Source organism: Panthera onca, chromosome B2, assembly GCF_046562875.1.
Source record: "Panthera onca isolate mPanOnc1 chromosome B2, mPanOnc1 haplotype 2, whole genome shotgun sequence".
In the NCBI taxonomy this organism is placed as follows: Eukaryota; Metazoa; Chordata; class Mammalia; order Carnivora; family Felidae; genus Panthera; species Panthera onca.
In genome coordinates this window covers 323541-345281 of record NC_138343.1, presented here as the reverse complement: position 1 = coordinate 345281, position 21741 = coordinate 323541, and the positions used below count along the sequence as shown (strand labels likewise).

Here is a 21741-nt window from a genome sequence, read left to right as displayed (position 1 = left end):
TTTTATTGCACACAGGAGTTAACATTCCACCCGGGGCGACTGAAGTCCTTCTCCACACTCTAGTGCTCGTGCCCGTCCCAGGTCCGCACCGGACGGCATCCCCCGTACCACGCGGCCCCACGCGGCCTGGTCTCTCCTGGCGTCCTGCACGTGCCCTTCCCTGAGCTGGCTCCCTCCTCTCCCCCTGATGCCTGGAGCTGCGTGAACTCTGGTGCAGTTTACCCAGCACCCCGCCCCCCCCCACCTGCTATTCTGCACCCCTGCATCTTGGCTCCACAGCTAAGCCTCACCCCTGCCCACCCTTTCCAGGCCCCAGGTGGCGATCAGCAGAGTGGAGTAAGATTCTCTGCAGGGGAATGTAGGGTCCGTGGGTTATGGCCTCGCCTCCCAGCAAGGCCCACACCTTGGTCTCAGGCGAAAGAGCCCCCCCGGCGGAGGGAGGCCTCAGTGGCGTCAGGGTCTCACAAGGACCGCGGCCCAATATGGCCCAGGGCCACCAGTCAGCCATCCCTCCTTCCCCCTCTGAACACACTCATCTCTCAGAGCCGTCCTTTCCAGAAAGCCCTCCCGGGGGGCCAGGCCCCATCCTCTGAGCTCCCCAACTGCCAGGGCGGCCCGTCCCCAGCCTCCATCACTCCCTTGTCCTCTGTCTGGTGTGTGTTCCTTCAGATACTGAAGTTTTTCCTTTTCCTTTTCAGACCGCCAGGGGTTGCCATCCTGCCTGGTTCACGGTCAGCACACACTAAATGATTCTGGAGGGTGCGAGGGAACGAACCCGATGTTTTTGGGAGAAGACGTGACGTAGGCCTGTGCCCTGCCTGCGATCACACAGCCGGTTGGTCTCAGGCTGGGGTAGGGCTCCAGACCTGGGACTCGCCAGGGTCCGCCCCCCGCATGCACTGGCGTCTGCTGGGGGTCCCACAGAGAGGTGGGTCAGCAGACTGCAGGGCACTCCCCTGGTCCTTGCAAAGTCCTCAGCCGACACATTTCTGTTCCCCCTGGTGAGCCTGGACTTGGAGGAGGGCGGCCGTGCCCTCTCAGGAACTCAGGGAGAAGCTGGAGCCTCGGCCCCAGAGCCCGAAGAAGGGGAGGACCTTCTGGGTGAAGGAGGCAGTGAAGGTGTAGATGGGCTGCTGGCTGACAGCGTTGGCGAAAGTCACCCAGCCCACCTCGTAGTCCAGGGACACCCGCACCTGCCGGGGCTGCTCCTCCAGGGCCAGCCGCGTGGGGAAGGAGCCCAGAGCAGAGACGAAGCCCCAGGCCAGCCTCACGGCCCACACGCCCTCCTCGGGCCGCTGCCTCAGCTCCCCCTTCCGCCGCACATCCTCACGGGCCACACCCACCGTGCAGCTGCCCCCGTGGGCCAGGTCCAGCTTTACCAGCCACGTGTGCCGCCCCCCCGTGAAGCCACCGCGGGCCAGGACGCAGGTGGCCCGGTCGAAACGCTCCGGGTTGTCCGGCGAGCTCTGCCATTTGTAGGAGAACTGAGCCCGCTGGTGGTCCTCAGACAGCAGGAGCTTCGGGTGCGAGGTCTGGGGGTCCAGAGAGAGGCACGCTGCGGGGAAAGCCCGGAGGGACAGAGATGGCCGCTCACTCAGCACCTCCAGAGAAGACCTGAAAGCCCTCCCTCCCACCTGCTGGAGTCACTGTGCACATCAGGCACAGCAGTGTGTGTGTCACCGGGTCACTTGTTAATTGTAGAACCAGATCAGAGTCCCCTCATCCGGGAAGCCTTCCCTGATACACCTTGTCCCAGTCCCATATAACCTTTCTCCCCCCTCTCCTCACGTGTGGGCAGGGGACTCTGGCCGTGCCCAGCGTAGAGCCCTGCAAAATTTTCCGTTTCGATTTCAGATTCCCCACGCCCTCCCGTTCTGACACCCGCTGCTCACCTGGCTCATAGTCCAACTCGAAGCAGAGTTTCTCTGTAGAGAGGACACGAAACAGGATGAGATTCCCTTAGTCTCACAAAACCACAGAACATTTCACAAAGAGGAAACTGAGCCCCAGAGAGAGAAGGGACAAAGGTTTAGTGGTTCAAAACCTGGCCTCAGATCCCTGCAGCGCTTGCCAAAGCCTGACTGCGACTCGGACGGCCGAGGACATGGGCTCCTAGCAGGATCCCAGGGTGAGGTCGTGGGTCACCGCCCTTGCCCTGGGTGGACCTCACTGAGCTCAGGACATGTGAGGTGCTCCGGAAACGTCTACTCCAAGAGCAGATAAGGGGTTAATTTATTTCTTGTTTTCCTTGTAAATGATTTCTGGAATAGGCAACGGCCAGCCTTTGATTAGGGTAAAATGCTCTTCATTGCCAGCCCTCTGGGCGGACTTGTAGGATGGACTGAGTGCAGGCCTCTTCCGGGCGGGCCATTCAGAGACCAGGGGCAGCGTTCCTGAGGTCCTGTGGGTGTGGGCTGAGAGCCACAGGCCTGACCCGCTTCTGAGCATTCACACCTTTTCTCGTCACCACAACCTTTCTGGGGTCTCCCACCCATGTGCCCGGCCGTGTGGGAGGAAGGGGAGGGAGACAGGTCAGCCACGCAGGGCAGAGAGAAATAGTGCTGCTGGTTATTAATGAACAGCGTTCAGCATCAAAACCTTATGCAGAGGAGCCTGCATGGCTCAGTCAGCTGAGCCTCTGACGCTCATGGTTTGTGAGATCGAGACCCACGTCGGGCTCGGAGCTGACATCTTGGAGCCCGCTTGGGATTCTCTCTCCCCCCCTCTCTGCCCCTCCCCCGCTTTCTCTCTCCCTGTCTCTCTCTCAAAATAAATACATAAGCTTTATATAAGAAAAACTTATGCAGGGCACCTGTGTGGCTCAGTCAGTTAAGTGTCCGACTTCGGCTCAGGTCATGACCTTGCAGCTGGTGACTTCAAGCGCCACGTCAGGCTCTGTGCTGGTAGCTGGGAGCCTGGAGCCTGCTTTGGATTCTGTGTCTCCCTTTCCCTCTGCCCCTCCCCCACTAGTGTTCTGTCTTCCTCTCTCTCAAAAATAAACATCAAGAAAAATTAAAAAAAAACTTATCATGCATTACAAATGCCTCTTTTTTAAAGTATTGAGAATGACAGGTTTTGTTAACCATTATTTTTTATAGTGGTTAATGCCAATAGATCAGATTTATTTAATTATTTTTCAGATCAGTTAAATCTTTTCAGAAATCTTCATCTTCATTATCTCCTCTCATTGTCACGTTATCCTGACAAGCATATTTTATTTTTAATTTTTTAACGTTTATTTATTATCGAGAGACCGAGAGAGACAGAGCATGAGCAGGAGAGGGGCAGAGAGGGGGAGACACAGACTCTGAAGCAGGCTCCAGGCTCTGAGCTGTCAGCACAGAGCCCCACGCGGGGCTCAAACTCACGGACCGTGAGATCATGACCTGAGCCGAAGTCGGACGCTTAACCGACTGAGCCGCCCAGGTGCCGCTGACGAGCATATTTTATAAAGATGTGCGGATAAGACAGGAGAGGGGTATAAGCCTTGCCAGACATCACTCGAGCATGGGGCAGGGCACACGGAGGGCATTCCCAGCCCAGGCTTCACGGGTCCTCTTACCCAGAAACAGCTTCACCTCCCTCTGCAGTGGGACGGCCTGCTGCGGGAAGTCCCGAATCCTCTGGCCCAGCTCGGGGGACACAGCCTCTGGTCTCCGGCACTTCCTGGTCTCACATCTAGGGGCACACGAAGGTCGGGATTTGGGAATCGTCCCCCATGGCAATGTCCCCAGACTCAGCCAGCTGCCTGACGACCAGGCGTGAAGGTGCAGTTCCCATGGGCAGAGCTTCTTCCTCTGGGATGGACCCCACTACCTACTCTCGGCAGCTGCGTGTGGACATGTATTTGAGGGCTTTCGCCCCTGACGTGAGGGTGCCGTGTGCAGACATGGGGTGAAGCGTGCTTGTGCGCAAGCGGGAGTGGGGAGGGCAGCCCACGACTCACCTGAGCAGAGTACTTCTGATGTCCTGCGAGAAAGAGGGGAGAGATCAGTCCCCACTTCCTTATACCCAGAAAAGACAAATACCGTGTTCCCCGGTAGGCAAAGGGCCCCCGATCCCAGAGTCACAGAGCTTTAGGGTTTACAAGGCATCAGGATCCCAGACACCAAGCCCTGTATCTTATGGATCCATGCAGTTAAGCGACCTGGCTGCCGGCTGGAGGTGCTTTCTCAGCACCCCCAGCAGGGAGCCGCGTGTCTTCCCTCCTGTGTGCAGAAGTGAAATGCACCGGGAAGAACTTCCGGACCGGTGGGGGTGACATGGCACAGGATGCCCTGGAAAGAGCTCCTGGTAACTGCAAAGCACTCGATGCTTAGTGCCACGTCCAGCCGCACTTTCCTGTTGGACCCTCACAAACCACCCGAGAGGTCAGCACGAACAGAGCTCTCCCTGCCGATGGGCAGTGGGATGAACAGTCAAAGGCCTGTGAGGGAGGGGGTGCAGGTGCAGGGGTTCAGGGCCGAGCACGTGGGACCAGGCCTTACCGTCAGGAGCCCTCGCGCTGGCCTCTCATTCTTCTCCTCCAGTTCTGAGATCAGGCTGCCAAAGCGGCACATCTCCTCACTGACCAGCACGTCGAACTCCTCCCGTTGCCTCAAGATGTCCGCATCCAGCGCCTCCAGCTGGGCCAGGAGGACGCTTTGCTGTTCCTCCAGGAACTGGCTCAGATACGCAAACTCGAAAATCACTTTCTGCCTCTTGGTGGCCACCTGCGACTGAAGGGGCAGGAGGAGAGGCCAGGGGGGTCATTTCTCTTCCTTCTTTCCCTTCCTCAGCTTTCTTTTCCTTCCTTGGTTCACTGCCTTCTCCCTCTGGCCCAGGTTCATGCCCTCCGGGGTTTGGTGGAAAATCAGAGCCCCAACCCTCAGGTCCCTAGACAGTACGGCATCCCTCCCACGGCTGCACTGATCCCCCAGCATGGCTGTGGCCCCGTCCGCCGGGGCTTCTACGTGCACACGTGGCTGAGGGGAGGTGATGAGGAGGTGATGGGGGCGCCCAATCCCCTGCCCTTCACAACGCGCACCCTATGCACGGCACTGAGCTCATTATACACACAGTCTCATTCGGTTCTATGGCAATTCCATGAGGTCATGACGACTTTAATCTCACAGGAAGATAAATTCGGGACAGAGATTTGCACGAGGGAGTCAGGGTTCACACGTAGAGTGACTTGGAAGCCCTCCGTGCCAGGCCACCTGGGTCCGGACGGAGGAAAGGGGTCTGGGAAGGGACACGGACCTACCAGCAGGACTTGGGTCCTCTGGTTTTCTCTTGCCTGGATTCTTTGAATCTCTTCTCTCTCTTTTCTTAGACACTCAAGACACTTCTGTATCTGCTCCTGGAGAGAAAGAGCATGAACCATTTACGACGGAAACATCGACTTGTAAAGAGGGGTCATCCCATCCAACCCCCTGCCTCCAGTAATGAAGCAGCCTGAGGGAAGTCATCCAACCCCCTGCCTCCAGGGGTTGGTGGCCTGAGGGGTCTTTTTCTTCTTGCTTCGCTTTCCAAGAATTGTGATCGAAGATGTCCTCTTCACGTGTGCCAGCACCCTCTGTGCCTTGGTTTCCCCCCCCCCCCCCCGAGCCTTCCTGTCTTCAGGATAAGCACCCCGACTTTTTTCGTCTTTGGTAAGCTGTCTGTGGGACTGTCCTGAGCTCGACAAGTCCTTCTTTGAAAGTATTCCCACTTTTGGGGCGCCTGGGTGGCGCAGTCGGTTAAGCGTCCGACTTCAGCCAGGTCACGATCTCGCGGTCCGTGAGTTCGAGCCCCGCGTCGGGCTCTGGGCTGATGGCTCGGAACCTGGAGCCTGTTTCCGATTCTGTGTCTCCTTCTCTCTCTGCCCCTCCCCCGTTCATGCTCTGTCTCTCTCTGTCCCAAAAATAAATAAAAAACGTTGAAAAAAAAAATTAAAAAAAAAAAAAAAAAAAAAAAGAAAGTATTCCCACTTTCTCCCTGATCTTGAGGAAACGAATTCAAACAACTTTTTCTTGTGAATACAGTCAATTTCCTGCGTATGATTCCGGAAGGGAGAGGAAACTCGGCTGATGGGAAAATAGTCCGTAATTGTTTTAAACATTGCTTGCTCTAGAACAGAGTTAGGTAGAGGTACGCACACGTAGGCGTACGTTCGGAAGTACAGTTGGGACCCTCACCGTCCAATGCGTGCAGACACCCACGTTTGCTGAAACACAGTGTGTGAGTGACTCAGAGGTGCTCAGATTTAATGAAAGATAAAGCTGCACCCCACATAGACGTTTACCCAACCTGCGTGCAAACATTCATTTACTCACAGACACGACCACTCCCACAGTACGCTTACACACTCAGTCAGCCGCCCCCGCCTTCCCACGCGCATTGGTGAACACGCAAACACTCCTGCCTGTTCCGTACTGTTTGGGCCTCATCCCCTCACATACAAACCCTGTGTCCTGAGGCCCTGTGTGCAGACACACACTCTCACGTCATGGCCACTCCGTCGCTCAGTGCACGTTCACCGAGCCACATGTCGGCCGTGAGTGAACGACTCAGAACGTGCGGACGCACAAACACCGACCCTGCACCCGGAGCTGCCTGCATGCTGACAGAGTGGGGGAGACAGACTCCTACCCGGTAGGGCCCGGCTGCGTCCTCCAGGAAGCGCACGGTGTGGGCCCGGTGCGCCCAGGCCTCGCGGCACAGCACGCACAGCTGTGTCTCATCATCCTCGCAGAAGAAGTAGATCTTCTCCCCGTGCTCCTGGCACACGTCCTCCTCGTCCAGGCCCGGCGTGGGCGCCAGCCTGAGGCGCTCGATGTTGTCCACCACGCTGGCCAGCTGCCAGTTGGGCCGCAAGCCCGCCGGGCGGAAGGGCTGCTTGCAGAGCGGGCAGGCGAGGGACTCCTCTGGCTCCGGGCCCGGGACCTCACAGTAGCGGGTCAGGCAGCTGCGGCAGAAGTTGTGGCCGCAGTCGATGGTGACCGGCTCCCTGAGGGTGCCTTGGCAGATGGGGCAGCTGACCTCATCCACCAGACTGCTCACAGAGGCGGCCGAGGCCATGGTGCTGCTGTGCCCACTCGCTCCTCAAGGTCGCCCTCTCTGCTTGGCTGGGGAAGCGGTCAGGACACACGGGCACATCTCACACACGCACGGGCACCCTCATGGTCACCTGCACACACACGTGCCCAGAGGCAAGGCATCCGCCTACACGCCCGGGGTCTTCTGTCCCTGTCCCAAAGCCACAGATGCGACGGTCCAAGACAGACGGACAAGCAGCAGAGGAGAGGGGGGACGAAGAGCCCGCAGCTCCAGAGGTGACCCCAGTTACTCTCTGGGCTGGTGTCCGCGGCCTGGGGCTCAGCGTTCCCTCCTGTTCATCCACACGCACGTCAGTGCTGCTATCTCGGCCGCCCACACTTGACAGATAGGTCCCTCCTTTGGGGGTGGGAGGGAGACTGAGTCAGAGAGCAGAGATGCCAGCCCAGCCCCTGCAACGTGGCCAGCTGTGCCCAGGGAGATTACAGGTATCAGCGGGCCCAGGGCAAGCAGTGGGCAGGCAGGGGGTGTCGGGACCCAGATAAGGCGGTGCTCAGGGGAACGCAGCCCAGACGGCTTCCCCAGTGATGCCCCCAGCGGCCTGCCACAGGCTTCCAAGGAGGCTGCACCAAACCCCCCGTGGGGGAGACAGAGAAAAAGAGCAGCAGCCAGCACTCATTTATGGTGACTGCACACCCCACACTCTTACCCCCCAGCCCTATGACACCCATGCTGTCAGCGTGGAGCTTGGGCAAAGCTGGGTTATTCTTGCCCAAGGCAGCAGGAGGAAGGTGGACGGCCGTAATATGCACTCAGAGCTGTGTGTCCCGCATAGAAATACAGCGTGAGCCACAGATGCAAGCAAACTTCCTTAGTAGCCATATTCTAAAAAGTGAAATTAATTTTAATGTTTTGTTAACCCCAAATACTATCATTTCAACATGCGATTGGTCTAAAGATAAGAAATGAGAGATTTTGTGTTCTTTCTAACTGGTGCTAAGTCTTTGAAATCGGGGTGTATTTTACACTGTGGCACATCTCAGCTGGTACTGGCCACACTTCCAGGCCCGGCCATCGCAGGGGACTGAGGGCTGCACCCTCCGGAGGGGGAAGGGGTGAACAGTCCGTGTGACAATGGGAGTTTTCTTTGGTTTTATCCAAGGATGCAAGGGATCGGATGAAGAACCATGGTTGTTTGACTGTCACCTGGGCCTGGGGCTCAGGAGGAGCACCTGTCTGGAGGCCAGGAGAGGAGGCTGGGAGAGGAGGCCAGGAAAGGAGGCTGGGAGAGGAGGCTGGCACTGGAGGCCAGGAGAGGAGGCCGGGAGAGGAGGCTGGGAGAGGAGGCTGGGAGAGGAGGCTAGGAGAGGAGGCTGGGAGAGGAGGCTGGGAGAGGAGGCTGGGACTGGAGGCCAGGAGAGGAGGCCAGGAAAGGAGTCTGGGAGAGGAGGCTGGGAGAGGAGGCTGGGACTGGGGGCCGGGAGAGGAGGCTGGGAGAGGAGGCTGGGACTGGGGGCCAGGAGAGGAGGCCGGGAAACGAGGCTGGGAGAGGAGGCCGGGAAAAGAGGCTGGGAGAGGAGGCTGGGAGAGGAGGCTAGGACTGGAGGCCGGGAGAGGAGGACGGGAGAGGAGGCTGGGAGAGGAGGCCGGGAAACGAGGCTGGGAGAGGAGGCTGGGAGAGGAGGCCAGGAGAGGAGGCCGGGAGAGGAGGCTGGGAGAGGAGGCCAGGAGAGGAGGCCGGGAGAGGAGGCTGGGAGAGGAGGCCAGGAAAGGAGGCCCAAACTGGAGGCTAGGACTGATCCCAGCCCCATAGCTTCCCAGCTTCGTAACTTCACATGTCTTCTTCGTAAAAAGAGAGTAATCATCCCTGTCCCAAAGGGTTGGTATTAGATTGGACACAATAATATGAAAATACTAAGCCAACACAAATGTCTGCTACCTTTGGGGCTGGGTTTTGTAACTTTTATCAATACAAATCATTCGTATTGCAGTTTCTCGCCTTCTCTCACCTGAAGTTAGAAAGTAAAATTGAAGCACAACGTGACCCAGTGTCATCCTGTTGGGGACACTGGCTCTGGGGCTGGCAGGGCGCACAAGCCAAGGAGGCCAGCCTGGGCAGAGGAGGGGCCCCCGAGAGCACCTCGTGCCCCAGGATGGACTTTGCCGCCCCGGACACACCTCAGAGCCAGAGGTTTATGGCTCCCACCTGCTCTGCTGGACAGGAAGTGGAGTCTCTTCCCAGGTCTCTCCACCCTCCGTGGTCCAGGGAGTGGTTCCAGGAAACCGTGCTCGGCTCCCCAGCCCAGGAACAGAGAGCAGGCTGACCAGGCTGGGAAATGCTGGGTGATTCGAGCCATGCTGGAGTTTGAACCCACTCAGCTGATGGGTGGTTCCGGGGAAGCACACGTGGCTTCCCTGTCTCAGCCTCCCGTGGTCTTCCCTCAGTGACTCACGCAAACGTGACTCATCTTGGGGAAGGACATTCGTGTGGCCTGAGGCAGAGGCCTCAGTGGACAGGCTGGGGAAGGCACCGTGATGCCCTCAGCCCCTTCCCACGAGGAGGCCACCAGTCCGGCCTGCAAGAGGCCCCACAAAGGGCCTGTGGACACACCTCCTGCTGGCCGTGCCTCATCTGCCCTCTGGGATGGGGGCCCAGCCCTCCTGCAAGGTCCTGCTGTGTCCATGGTGCAAGGAGGAGGGGCACACAGACCCTGTCACAGTCCCCGTGCCGCTGGGCACTCTGGAGGAGATGCATTGTGAGGAACACGGGGAGAAGGTATGCTTCTTCTGCGGACATGATGCTCAGCTCCTGTGCACGCGCTGTCGAGAGGGCCCCTCCCACCACACCCACGCCGTGGGCTTCCTGGACGGGGCCTGCCAGCCCAACCAGGTAAGAAGCACGGCTTTACCTCGGGCCTTTGGGGGTGGGACAGTGTCTGGTCACACGTAGTGGAGGGAACGGGATAGGGGTCCAGGTTAAGGCCCTGGCTGGCACATCAGGGGACTCCAGCGTAGGGACACGGGGGACACTTCCAGATGGAGAGGGCCATGGGTCACTTGGATGTGTGGCTGTTCACAGTCTTGCAGGAACTTCAACTCCAGCCTCAGAGGCCCCTCGGTGATGGATGCCAAGAACCGTAAGCATGAGTTGGCTGCCCTTGGGACAATCCACCCACTGGGTGCAGGCTGAGCCAGGCCTCCCGGGACCCAGACTGGAGACTTCGCAAAGCCCTGGCTGCTGGACTCGGAGGGATGAGGCGGGAGGGGCCAGCAAGGGCGACTGGCAGGCAGGGCTCCTCCCTGTGAGAGCGGGCATGACCTGGCCCATCCAGTCTCAGGGAGGCTGCCCCCTCTGTCTGCCTCCAGATCTCTCCCACCATCCAGTCACCAGGTCTGCAAGCGATTTCTCAGAGGCACCTCTTGGGTCTTTAACTCGGCCTCATCCCCACAACCGCCACGAAATCCAGGCCCTCAGTGCTTCACCCAGACATTGGACGGCCTCGGACGTGCTCCCTGCCTCCACTCTCTCTGTCTCCGATCACCCTCCAACCCTCCACGAGGTACATCTTCCGCAAACGCACAGCAGACCACGTTGCTCCCCTGCTCAAAACCCTCCTGTGGCTCCCTCGTGCCCCTCATCTCCCAGCCGCCCCTCCCAGGACCTGAGCATCCAGCTGGACTGGCGGCTGGGCGCCTGCTCCTTCCTGCTTCCGGCTCCTTCTCACGTAGCTACTTCCTTCGACACTGCTCTCTCTCCCCCAACTCCTTTTTAAACCATTTCAGCAATTTCCACGTGTGCAGTCCAGGGACACATAGTACACTCCACCTCTCTAGACCCACTGTACGTGCTTTCTGTCTCTGAGATCCCCCCCTGTGCCCTTTGTGTTCCCACCTCGGCTGCCAGTTTCGTCGTGACTGACTCATCTCAGGTGCTGGTCTGTTCAGGTCAGCCCTTTCCACTGCTGAATCCCTCAGTGGTCAGCCGTGTGCCTGGGACCCAGCAGACAACTTGTATCTGTGAGTTAAGCCACCCCTTTCTGCCCATTCTTCTCCCCACAGGACGGTGTCAGGACTCAGTTGGAAGCCCTGAGGGTGGAGGGAGAAGAGATTGAGGACATAAAGAGTCGGGAAGACCAGAAGTTCCAAATGCTTCTGGTAAAGAGCGTCTGGGCACCTTGTCTTCTGGGGGTTTTCTTAGCAGACTGGGGGCCTGGCAGGTGAGAAGAGGCAAACTGTTCTCATTCACTTCCCTATGTGTGCACAAGGGCATTTGGGGTCAAGGTTTTGGAGTCCCAGAGCATCACAGCTGGAAATGGTTCTGACGACTTCTAGCCCAAGATCCACTTATCATCCACTTTACAGAGCAGAAAGCTGAGGTCCAGGAAAGTGATGCTCCCAAGGCCACACAGCAAAGCCCACGTTCATGCTGACATGGCTGTAGAACCTTGGCCCTCAGCAACCCTTCCCATCCCAGTCTCAGTGCCTGAAAGCATCGCCTTCAGATGGGAAGCTTGGGGCCAGGAAGTGTATACAAGGGTCTGCTCTCTAGTCTGGCCGTGAGGCTGACCCTAGACCATGAGGGTGTCCCTGGGCATGGTAGGTGAATGGTGGGGCTCCCTGCTCCCAGCTACATGGTTATTTATCCAAGACGAAAGCTGCAGTATGAGAATTTCTGGTACCCTGACCAAGAGACAAGTTTTGGGACAGGAAGGGATCTCCAGCATCCTTGTGCCCCCCTCAGAGTGTGCCCCACAGGAGGCAATGTCGGAGGCTAAGACCAATGCCACACACTCTGCGTTGCCTGTAACCTCACTTGCTTCGCTTGCGTGGCTCTCCGATTAATGACTACTGCCATCTCCCCTGGGCCCTAGGGGAGGTGGGGTGAGGTTAGTGTGAAAGTTCAGTGTGGCTCGGAGGATATAACATGTATGACAGGTAGAATCTCCAGGTAGGACAAGAACAGAGCCCTCATCACGTTAAGTTTACCCTGAGACCCATCATATTATACGAGAGACTTAGTTAGTCCTTATCACTCTTAACAGTAAGAATACCGATGACCCTCCTGGAACCCAGCTTCTGAGCTTCCTCCTGGCCACGTCTGTATTTTTGCCTCTCACAGACTCACATCGAAATCAGGAAGCAGCAGGTAGAAGCCGTGTTTGAGAAGTTGCAGCAGGAGCTGAGGGAACAGCGGGGCCTCCTGCTGGCCAGGCTGAGGGGGCTGGAGGTGCAGGTCTGCGAGGAGCGAGAAGACTACATCTCCAAGTTCTCTGAGGAGGTTGCCAGGCACAGAGCCGAGGCCAAGGAGCTGGAGAACTGCCAGCAGCTGGCAAGTGTCCTGCTACATGTGGGGGGCTCTCCACAACCTGCCTCGTGGGATGGGAGAGGGATTGCTCATGCAGGGACAGCAGCTGAGGTTGGGAGATGCTGCAGAGGGGCAGGAGAGGGGAGCAGAGGTCTTCTGCTAGGAGGGACCGGTAGCTGTCGGGTTTCTTCAGCCCAGAGACGCTACAGAGGGGCAGACCCCGGAAGGCTGGATGACTTGACCCCGCACTGCGGTCGTGTCAAAGACTCTGGAATCAGCCGTTCTTGGGTTTGAGGGCAGGCTCTTCCAGCCGTGTGGCCTCAGCGAGCCTTGCGCCCGCCTAAACATGGGGATAACAGTAGCACCTCCTTCCTAGAGCTCCTGCAAAGACGATAAACAATCCGTGCCAAATGCCTCACATGGTCCTGGTTCACAGAGAGAACTCCATGGTGGCGTCTGTTTCGATGGTCCTCACGTTACCCTGTGTCACATCAGGTTCGGCTGGTAACTCAAGGCCTGGACCCTGTTCTCCACCATCTCTCAATCACTGGAGGCAGAACACGCTCCCAAGATGAGGCTAAGACAAAGAAGTGAGCTTGAATGATCTGGCCAGAGTCCCACATTAGTAGGGAGGCATGGTGCAAAAGAATAGTCTGATGGGCAGGTAATTAGACACACAGAACTTTCTTCAAGAGGAGAACTTTGAGCCAATGCGTTAAGAAGAACGGATGTGCAGGCTCTCCGGCGGGAAGGACCTGAGGACACTGAATGCATGTTCTTTTTCTTTTGTAGGATGTGGGCGTCAGCCAGAGCAGGTAGGGCCTCCTCCCAGTCCTGCTTCCTTCACACATGGGGTGTATACTTTGTATCCGTCACCTGTGTCCGCTGGGCATGGACACTGGGGGGCACTCTGACCTCGCCCTCCAGCGGGCTGCGCGGAAACACAAAACTGCTTTGGCAGACACACACACAGGCAGCCTCCACTCAAAGGTTTGTGTCCTAAGAGTTCATTTTTAAAACTGATTGTTTGGTATCAGGGACACATTTTCCCCTTAAAAGTGAAGAAACAAACAATAATCAGGTTTTTAGGCTGATCCAGGAACATCCATTTAATTCCCGAAATTATTAGTACTCGAGGCAGTAGTAAACACCACGTAAAACGTAATTCTGAGGGGAATATCTTCTATCAAATACAGTCAGCACGGAACGTGGAAAGACCGGCAGCCTGCCTTCAATCATTTCCCCCCTCAACTGCCCCATTTCCTTCAGAATTTACAAACACTACTCTCAAGGGGCAGCTGCTGGAATTGTGAATATTAGCTCCTGTCCCTTCCTCTGCTCCAAGTGCCTGCGCCTTCCCGGTGCTCTGCTAGGGAGCAGCTGTCACAGCCATGGGTCATGCATCCACAGGGGGCTGAACCCCGGGGGGTCTACCCTGGGGGCCCATGAGCCAAGAAGCATCTCCAAACATACTTTTCAAGTTGTGTTAGAGATTCCGATCTAGATGGGCTTTGCAGGCCTTCCGGTCTGCGGAGGAAGCTGAGACCAGGAAGTGGGGGAAGGGGTTTGGGGGGTTGAGGGGTTGGGGGAGGGGGGAGGGGCGCTGTCGAGGTCATGCAGCGGGTGACCCGCAAGGACACATTTTCTTCCATCCCACTGTTCTCCCCCATCCCCTTCCCCTGGTAATGAGCAGCACACAAGTCACAGAGGAGTGTAAGCGCCTTCTCCCTTTCCTAGTGACCCTGTACTGCCCTCTAGAGGCAAACAGGGTAACGACCTCTTGCAGCCGCCACAAGCCCCAAACATTCTCCTAAAGGACCTTCCTCTAATTCTGGAGGAACTGGTTGTAGGTGTGAGAAGACTTTTGTGAGTCCAGAGACCATTTCTCCTGCCCTTGTCAAGAAGATCCGAGACGTTCACAGGAAAACCCTGCCCCTCCCAGAGATGCTGAGGACCTTCTCAGGTAAAGGGGAAGGGGTAACAGATTTCCCCATGCTGTTCCCTCCCCCCTCCACCGCTTGCCCTTCTGCCCACCCCCCCATCCCTCTCCACCTTCCCCTGCCTTCCAAGCCTGGCTCCAGTTGTCTTCCGCCCAAGCCTTCCCTTAGTGACCCTGGCTCTGCTCAGAGGGACCGTTCCTCAGAGATCTTCTCTCCCCAGGGACATGCACTGGCAGGTGGGGGCTGCTCCTGTGCCATTAGAGCACAGCAGGAGGCACGGGGCAGATGCCTTCTCCTCCTTCCCCACGGGGTCCCCAGGTCTGCCCTGGGGAGTACCTGTAAGAGATGGCAAGTCACATACCTTTCTATTTCTGCTTCGCTCAGAGAGCCTGGTGCATCATCTGGAAACAGACTCAGGTAAACAGCTGGGGGTTTCGGGAGCCTTTCTCTCATCCACCCACTCAACCCAAGGCAGCAAACAGAGCAATTAAATACACCAAGTCTGGAGCTTGGTTACTGGGCTCTCTGCTCCAGCTCTCGCTGGGTATGAGGCATCCCGCAAGCCATTAAGCCTCTTTGTTCCAGTCTCTTCACTGGAAATGGAAAGAGACAATGGAAAACACACTGGTTCTAGCCCCATAGGTAGCCACCAGGTAAATGAGGCAGTAGATGCAAAAGCCTTAGTGTAGCACCTGGCACATAGTGAGGGCTCAATATTTGTTACTTGTGTAGGCATTATTTCCCCCCAAATATTTATGAAGTTCTTGGTTGTGTGTGTGTGTGTGTGTGTGTGTGTGTGTGTGTGTGTAATGCCCGGCACTGTGCCAGACTCTGCTGACTTGAACAGATACTGTATAATTTAAAACCTAGCATTTACTTTGAGATGGGTGCTTAAAGAAGAAACTATTTACACAAATATCACCACATTCTGCTTCTCACACTTAATGTGCAAGAAAAACCACCCGGGGGATCTTGTTAAAATGCAGATTCTGGTTCAGTAGGGATGGGGCCCAAGATTCTGCATCAAAAAAAAAAAAAAAAAGTTTATTTATTTATTTTGAGAGAAAGCAGGGGAGGAGAAAAGAGAGAGGGAGAGGGAGAGAGAGATCCCAAGCAGGCTCCACAATGTCAGTGCAGAGCCTGATGTGGGGCTTGATCCCAGGGCCCTATGAGATCATGACCTGGGCTAAAACCAAGAGTCAGACGCCTAACCGAATGAGCCACCCAGGCACCCCCAGGATTCTGCACTTTTACAAGCCCCCTGGCGAGGCCGTTCAGGGGCTGCACTTTGAAAACCAAAATCTCACAGCTGAGCAGCACTTGCGTGTTGGGTAGCATTGCTCCCGCCTCGGTCCTTACAGAACAGAAGGGGAAGCCGAGGCTCAGGACAGAAAGGCGCTGGCGGGTGGCACCTACTGGAGCGCTTTTTGCCCCGCCCCGAGCGGCGCATGCGCCCCAGGGCTCCCCTCCACGCCCTGCTCTCCTCCCCCCAGGGGCCGGGACCCGGGACCCTCCGGCCGCCAGCTGGAGCACGGCCCTCTCCGAGGACAGGAAGCCGACGAGGTTCACCCGGGACCAGCAGGACCTGCCTCACTGCCCCTGGAGCTCCGAGGGCGTCCCCTTGGCGCTCGGCTGCCCCGGCGCCACCTCCGGGCGCCCCCGCGGGCACGTGCAAGTGCAGCCCAGAGCCCGCCGGTAGGCGGTGGGCGTGGCGGGCGCGTGGGCGGGCAGCAAGGCGGGGGGTGGCGGTGGCGGTGGGAGCGCCTGAGCTCGGCCGCGCGCTCACCGGCACCAGGCCTCCAGGGCTTCGCACCCGCTGCACCCAGCGCGCAAGTGCCCTGCCCCGTCCCGCCCGCCGCGGAGCGCGACCCCGCCTTCGCCACCTCCTTCGGTCGGTCGGAGCTGTCTGGGAAACAGGCCCCTGCCAGAATGAAGGGCCGAGGGGGGAGTCCGAGGGGCGCTGGGGCGGAGAGCGGCCGAGCTTTCGGGAGCCCAGGGGCTGCTCCCGGACACACGCACGGCTCGGGGAGTCAGCGCGAGTTTGAAAAACGAAACCAAACACCAGTACAATAGAAACTGCCAAAGCTTCAAAATAACCGTCGTGGGGAAAAACAACGTCCTTGGGCCTGCATTAATTTGTTCCGTTGACATGCGCGCAGACATGCTCCCGTCTTTGCGGGGCGCAGGGTGGACCCAGACTGCCTTCGGTTCTGACATTCGGGTCGTTTCTTTCTCGTAGAGGGCGTCCTGATACAGCGTAGGACGAACCAGCCAGACGCTGAAAACTTGAAAGGCAACGGAATCTGTGACCGCGACACAAGCCTGTCCCTCCTTGTAACTCCGAGTTTCCTGATTTACCAGACCCCACTGTTCAATAAAGTGACATTTGCTTTCAGGTCCAACTGACCTCTCAAATGTGTATTATCATCCCCGTTCCTGTTGGATGATGAGGCTTTGTCTCACTTCCCCTGCACTCAACTCGTGTTCTGGGCAGGCCAGGCGTTTTGGCCGCGTATGAAGTTGAGAACACAAATGAGCTGCTTACACTGTATTTCCACGTCTAGTGCTGCTACTCTCACGGTGAGTGTCCAGTGATTTAGGCTGTGGGTATGCATCTAGGGAGGCCCTGGGCCAAAATTAAATTGCCCTGCATAAGGAAGAAAGTAGGATTCAGAGGCTTCAGGGGAAAGTTGAGTCTGAGGACTGGAGCTGCCTCGAGGGAAAGAATCCACTTGGTGGCCCCACTGGAAAATCTGAAAATATTTGTGTTGCAATGTTTGTGATGTAAAACCGGCCTTTATCGTCTGCACAGGAGCCTCAGCCTAGTTGACCTTGGGCTCGATGCTTCTGGAAGCCTTGCTGGGCTCCGGGAATCTGGAATGTGAGAGGCTGAGCACTGTTCACTACCGGGCAGGAGGCAAACAGAGACTCCACAAAACAAGTGTGTGGCTGCTGGTTTACGTGAGGAGCTGTCACACACCGGGACGTGCCCCTGAGGACCAGGGCGGCCCAGGTGGAGTCTTTCCAAAGCCCAAGAACAGTAATTACAGCAGGCAGGATGTGACAGACACCCAGGCCAGAGCACTGCCTCTGTGCCCTGGTCGTGCTCCGCAGGCTTGCTGGCTTTCCTCATGCCGTTTTCCCCACGCATCTCCGTTCTTTCCTTTTCCTTGGACCCCAGTGCATACAGCTGACTCAGTCATACTCCATGGTTCCGGGTGCAAAACCGTGCAGGGTCTTCTTGTTTTATTTATACTTTCTCCCCTGTCTCCAAGTCCCATTCCCATTCTCTTCACCCCGTGAGCAGTGGCTCTCGAATGTTCTCACATACCATCGTATACAGAGGGGTCCTTGCACACACAAGTAGTACAGGATTGTTTCTTCCTTCTTTAAACCTAGTACCACGGTTTTAAGATCTAGTCATGTTGCTGTATATACATCTAGTTTATGGCTTCTAATCGCTGAATAGTATTCTGTAGAACACGTCAACCACGTTTACTTTGCTTTCTTTTGGCAAAGAATGTCTGGGTTACCTCCGTCTGCCTGTGACAATGAGCAACATTGATGATGAACAGCCTCATGCTTTTCCCTTGTGAACCTAAGATATACCCCAGGAGGGGATGGCTGGCGTTTGCACACTTAATTTCCTTAAGTACCACCAGATTGCTCCCCAAGATTGCTGTACCCACTTATACTTCTGCTGGAGGGGCACAGAGGTTCCTGCTTCCCAGCCCCCCCCCCCCCACACAAATGGGTGCCATCAAACTTGCTCATTTCTGCAAATCTGATGACTGTAAACTGATAACGTATTTTTAAAATGTTTGTGTTTTTCTTCCTGTAAAGTGTGCGTTTCTTCTGGACTTTTCTATGCTGTTTCCCTATCTTTCAGGTTCCCCTCTTCCTTTCATTGACTTCCAAGAATCTCTTACATAGTTTAGATGTTAATCTCTTGCTCATCTTAGGCTTGAAAATACCACTCATTTATTAACTTTGCTGGTGGTGTTACTAATTAGATAGAAATCCTGAACTTTCATGATAAATTTAATAAATTTTCACTTTGTGATTTATGTTTTTGAGATCTTTTTCACCACCACAAGATCATGTGTGTGTTTATATATATTTTTATATTTATATATTTATTTTTTATATATATATTTATATTTAATATATAAACTAGTTTTATAACTTACTGTGCACATGGAATCTTTAGTTTATCTGGAGTTAGGAGGACGCCACCTTTCTCCATAGAGTAAGCCAGTTCTTCCAACTCCGTTTACTTAAATAATGCATCTTAGTCCTACTGACCAGTAGGGCCACTTCTGCTACACCAGCTTCCCATGAATGAAAGAGCTGTTTCTGAGTTTTCTACTCTGTTGTCTCAATCTATTTGTCTTCTCCTGGGCCAGTTCATGCTGTTTTTTATTGCGACAACCTTGTAGTGCAAGTTAACGTCTAATAGGACGGCTCTACCCCCTTTAGCTTCTTTTTCAGATATATCTCAGTTACCTGTAGACATTTATGCTTCCATATGAACTTAGAATCAATTTGTCAGATTCTTTAAAAAAATGCTGGTGCTCTTTTAACAGAACTTACATTGGCATTGATTGAAATTTTATTGAATTGGAGGATTGAGGGAAATTAACTTGGAGAAAATGGACATTGTCATCCTATCCATAAACGTGTTCTCTCCCTCCAGCTGTTTGGATCTTGTTTTGTGTCTTTAATGGGATTTTGAGATTTTCTCCAGAGAACAGTTTGGCAACATCTAGTAACATGCCTGTCCTTTGACCCGGAAACTTTCCCTCGAGAGAAACGTTCACACAAATGTGCAATGAAACACCTCATGATGGTTTGTCACAGCACAGTTTATTTATTTATTTATTTTATTTTTTTAAATATATGAAATTTATTGTCAAATTGGTTTCCATACAACACCCAGTGCTCATCCCAAAAGGTGCCCTCCTCAATACCCATCACCCACCCTTCCCTCCCTCCCACCCCCCATCAGCCCTCAGTTTGTTCTCAGTTTTTAAGAGTCTCTTATACAGCACAGTTTAAATTACAGAACAGATAATCAGCTGTGGTCTATTCATATAATACAGTACCATACAACAGTGAAAATGAATGAATCATAGCTACACGAATCTGTATGGATACACTTCAAAAGCACACCTGGGCACACACCAAACCCAGCCAGTGGGTCTTTCTGGTCAGGAAGGCAGGCGGTTTGTGATTGGAAAAGGACTGTGCACACAGGGCCTCTCAGCTGTATGTGTAATGTTTTATTTTCTGGGGGGTGGGGGGGGAACTAGATCATGTTCATCAAGGGATAAGAGTTTGATGGAGTTGAGTGGTGACTATTCCTTAGGTTACTTAGAACACTTTTCTGCAGATCTGAAATGCTTCATAAGGAAAACCAAAACTTGCTTTTCCTAAAACTTGTACCTTTTGGGGAAGCTATGATATTTACAAGGCTCACATTGCTATTATAAAACTTTCCTTTAAAAAATTATAATTTGTCTTGGTTATTGCTGATATGAAGGAACAATATTGATTTTGATAATCATTTTAGTAATTTTGCCACGTTCTTATGAATTCTAATAGTTTGTTAATTCATAGGGTCACTTACATAGAAAATCGTTACTATTTTATCATCTGAAAATAAATTTTGACTCTTTCCTTCTAATCTGTGTAACTCTTACTGCCATTTTGCACCCTGCTGTGTGGGCAGGGGACCTGCAACATGCTGCTGAGTGGTGTTAACAGAGTCCACCCTTGGTCCCTTTTTAACATGAGAATGAGCTCTCTAAGCTTTCTCCGTTAAGTATACTGACTGTGGATTTCTTGGTAGAGAGCCTTCATCAAGTTAAAGAGTGGTTTTCTATTCCTGGTTTTCTTAGAGTTTTTCAAATAATACCTGGGGTTTAAGCTTTATCAAATACCTCTTTTCACGTTTTGAGATAAGCGTTGTGATTTTTCTGTCTGTCCATGGATGTGGTCATCCCACGTCAGATCTTCTGATGTTAGGCTATCATTGCCTGTCAGAGGTGAACTCTATGTGATAACAGTGTAGCCCATTGTTGAAGTGTTTCACAATCACATACACATTCTTTAACCTGCGCAGGACCCTCTGGGCTGAGCTGCCACCATCTACCCGCCCCTCCCCTGCCCTGCTTTGCAAACTTTAGTGTTTAAACTAAACACTTTAGTGTTGACTTGTTCAAGTGCAAGTTCTGATTCACAGGTATAAGGAGGACTCTACTCTAGTTAGGGCTTTAGATCACAGCTGTCACCGGCAGACCTAAACTTCAAATCCCGAACTCCTGAGAGGCTTTGGTCGTCTCTGTACTGACTTTTATGCCAGATTGCAAGTCACTAGCCTGTGAGTGTCCGGTGACCCTTGAAAATGACCTCAGGGCTGATCATGTGGCCGGCAGGACCTGGTATGGTTCATAGCCCTTTGGCTTGGTTATTATGAGTTCAAATCCTAGCTCAGCCAGAAGCAAGTTACTTAATTTTTCTGAATCTTAGTCTCCTCATGTGAAGAAGAGATCAAAATCCCTATTCTATAGGATTATTGTGTGGTTTACATGGATTGATACGTGTAATATGATACTGGAACCCAATCCCAAAGTAGGTACATGGGTTTTCCTGACACCAGCTCCAATTATCTTGACCCCAGCTGGGTGTCCCCCAATTCAGCCCAATTCTGACACTATCTACCCAGATTGCACAGGGTAAGTCAGTGCTAATAGACTGTCCTCCACTGCAGACGCCAATCACAAACCCCGGTTGACACCTATGCTTCTGACTCACTGGCTGTAAATCAGAAGTTCCCAGGGTACCTGGTGGCTCAGTTGGTTAGGCTTCCGACTTCAGCTCAGGTCATGGTCTCGCAGTATGTGAGTTCAAGCCCTGCGTCGGGCTCTGTGCTGACAGCTAGGAGCCTGGAGCCTGCTTCAGATTCTGTGTCTCCCTTTCACTGCCCTTCCCCCGAAGCTCTCTGTTTCTCTCTCTCTCTCTCTCTCTCAAAAATAAACATTAGAAAAAAAAAGAAGTTCCTATGACCCTCTCCTTGGGCTCAATTAATTTTCTAGAGTGGCTCATAGAACTCAGGAAACCTGTTCACTCACTAGATTATTGATTTATTGCAAAGGATATTAAAAGATCTGAATCAACAGCCAGATGAAGAGCTGTATGTCAGGTCTCAAACAAAGGGACTTCTGTCTTTGTGAAGCTTGGGGACCAGTATGGTAGCACGTGGGAGCATAACTGATTAGATCACCGGCCATCAGGGACTGGAGTCAGCTTCCAGCCCCTCCCCTCCGCTCCCCAGAAATGAGGTTGCTTCCTGATTCATGGTTCTTCCCTCTGGCAACCAGCTCTCTTCCTTACATGCTTCCCAAAAGTCCCTCATTAACAGAAGCCCACTTGTGGAGGAAAGGGGCCTGTTATCAACCACAGGACACCCATTTCTCC

The 21741-nt window shown here is 54.2% G+C and overlaps 2 protein-coding genes across 4 annotated transcripts; one reads left to right on the top strand and one right to left on the bottom strand.

Moving 5' to 3' along the window:
- Positions 1-243: 243 nt before the first annotated feature.
- LOC132666578 (tripartite motif-containing protein 10) lies at positions 244-7322 on the bottom strand. The gene is made up of 7 exons (XM_060614579.3): positions 6613-7322; positions 5246-5341; positions 4488-4718; positions 3947-3969; positions 3563-3678; positions 1893-1925; positions 244-1555 (listed from the first exon to the last, which is right to left on the bottom strand). Exons 1-7 carry the CDS (start codon positions 7039-7041, stop codon positions 1038-1040), a joined length of 1446 nt encoding a protein of 481 aa, XP_060470562.2. The 5' UTR covers positions 7042-7322; the 3' UTR covers positions 244-1037.
- A 2060-nt stretch (positions 7323-9382) lies between these two features.
- LOC132666577 (E3 ubiquitin-protein ligase TRIM15-like) lies at positions 9383-16664 on the top strand. 3 transcript variants are annotated; one of them, XR_013555442.2, is made up of 8 exons: positions 9383-9907; positions 10097-10154; positions 10384-10577; positions 11077-11172; positions 12137-13137; positions 14173-14285; positions 14483-14679; positions 15756-15846. XR_013555442.2 is itself a non-coding variant. In XM_078446476.2 (8 exons), the coding sequence occupies exons 1-8, from the start codon at positions 9662-9664 to the stop codon at positions 16521-16523; spliced, it is 963 nt and encodes a 320-aa protein (XP_078302602.2). In that variant the 5' UTR covers positions 9387-9661; the 3' UTR covers positions 16524-16664. The 3 variants fall into 3 exon arrangements, 2 of the variants coding, with proteins under 2 accessions (XP_060470560.1, XP_078302602.2); XM_078446476.2 differs by lacking the exons at positions 10097-10154; positions 10384-10577 and adding an exon at positions 16502-16664 and having other exon boundaries at positions 9387-9907; positions 12137-12364; positions 13115-13137; positions 14647-14679; positions 15756-15957; XM_060614577.3 differs by lacking the exons at positions 14173-14285; positions 14483-14679; positions 15756-15846 and having other exon boundaries at positions 12137-13873.
- The last annotated feature ends 5077 nt before the right edge of the window (positions 16665-21741 follow it).

Excerpts from the sequence above, each read along its gene's own strand:
- LOC132666577 (XM_060614577.3), top strand. The coding sequence starts at position 9,662 with ATGGGGGCCCAGCCCTCCTGCAAGGTCCTGCTGTGTCCATGGTGCAAG. Across the intron at positions 9,908-10,096 it reads GGGCCTGCCAGCCCAACCAG|TCTTGCAGGAACTTCAACTC; the intron begins GTAAGAAGCACG and ends GGCTGTTCACAG. Across the intron at positions 11,173-12,136 it reads AGAAGTTCCAAATGCTTCTG|ACTCACATCGAAATCAGGAA; the intron begins GTAAAGAGCGTC and ends TGCCTCTCACAG.
- LOC132666578 (XM_060614579.3), bottom strand. The coding sequence starts at position 7,041 with ATGGCCTCGGCCGCCTCTGTGAGCAGTCTGGTGGATGAGGTCAGCTGC. Across the intron at positions 4,719-5,245 it reads AGAGGACCCAAGTCCTGCTG|TCGCAGGTGGCCACCAAGAG; the intron begins GTAGGTCCGTGT and ends CTGCCCCTTCAG. Across the intron at positions 3,970-4,487 it reads CAGCGCGAGGGCTCCTGACG|GACATCAGAAGTACTCTGCT; the intron begins GTAAGGCCTGGT and ends TCTTTCTCGCAG.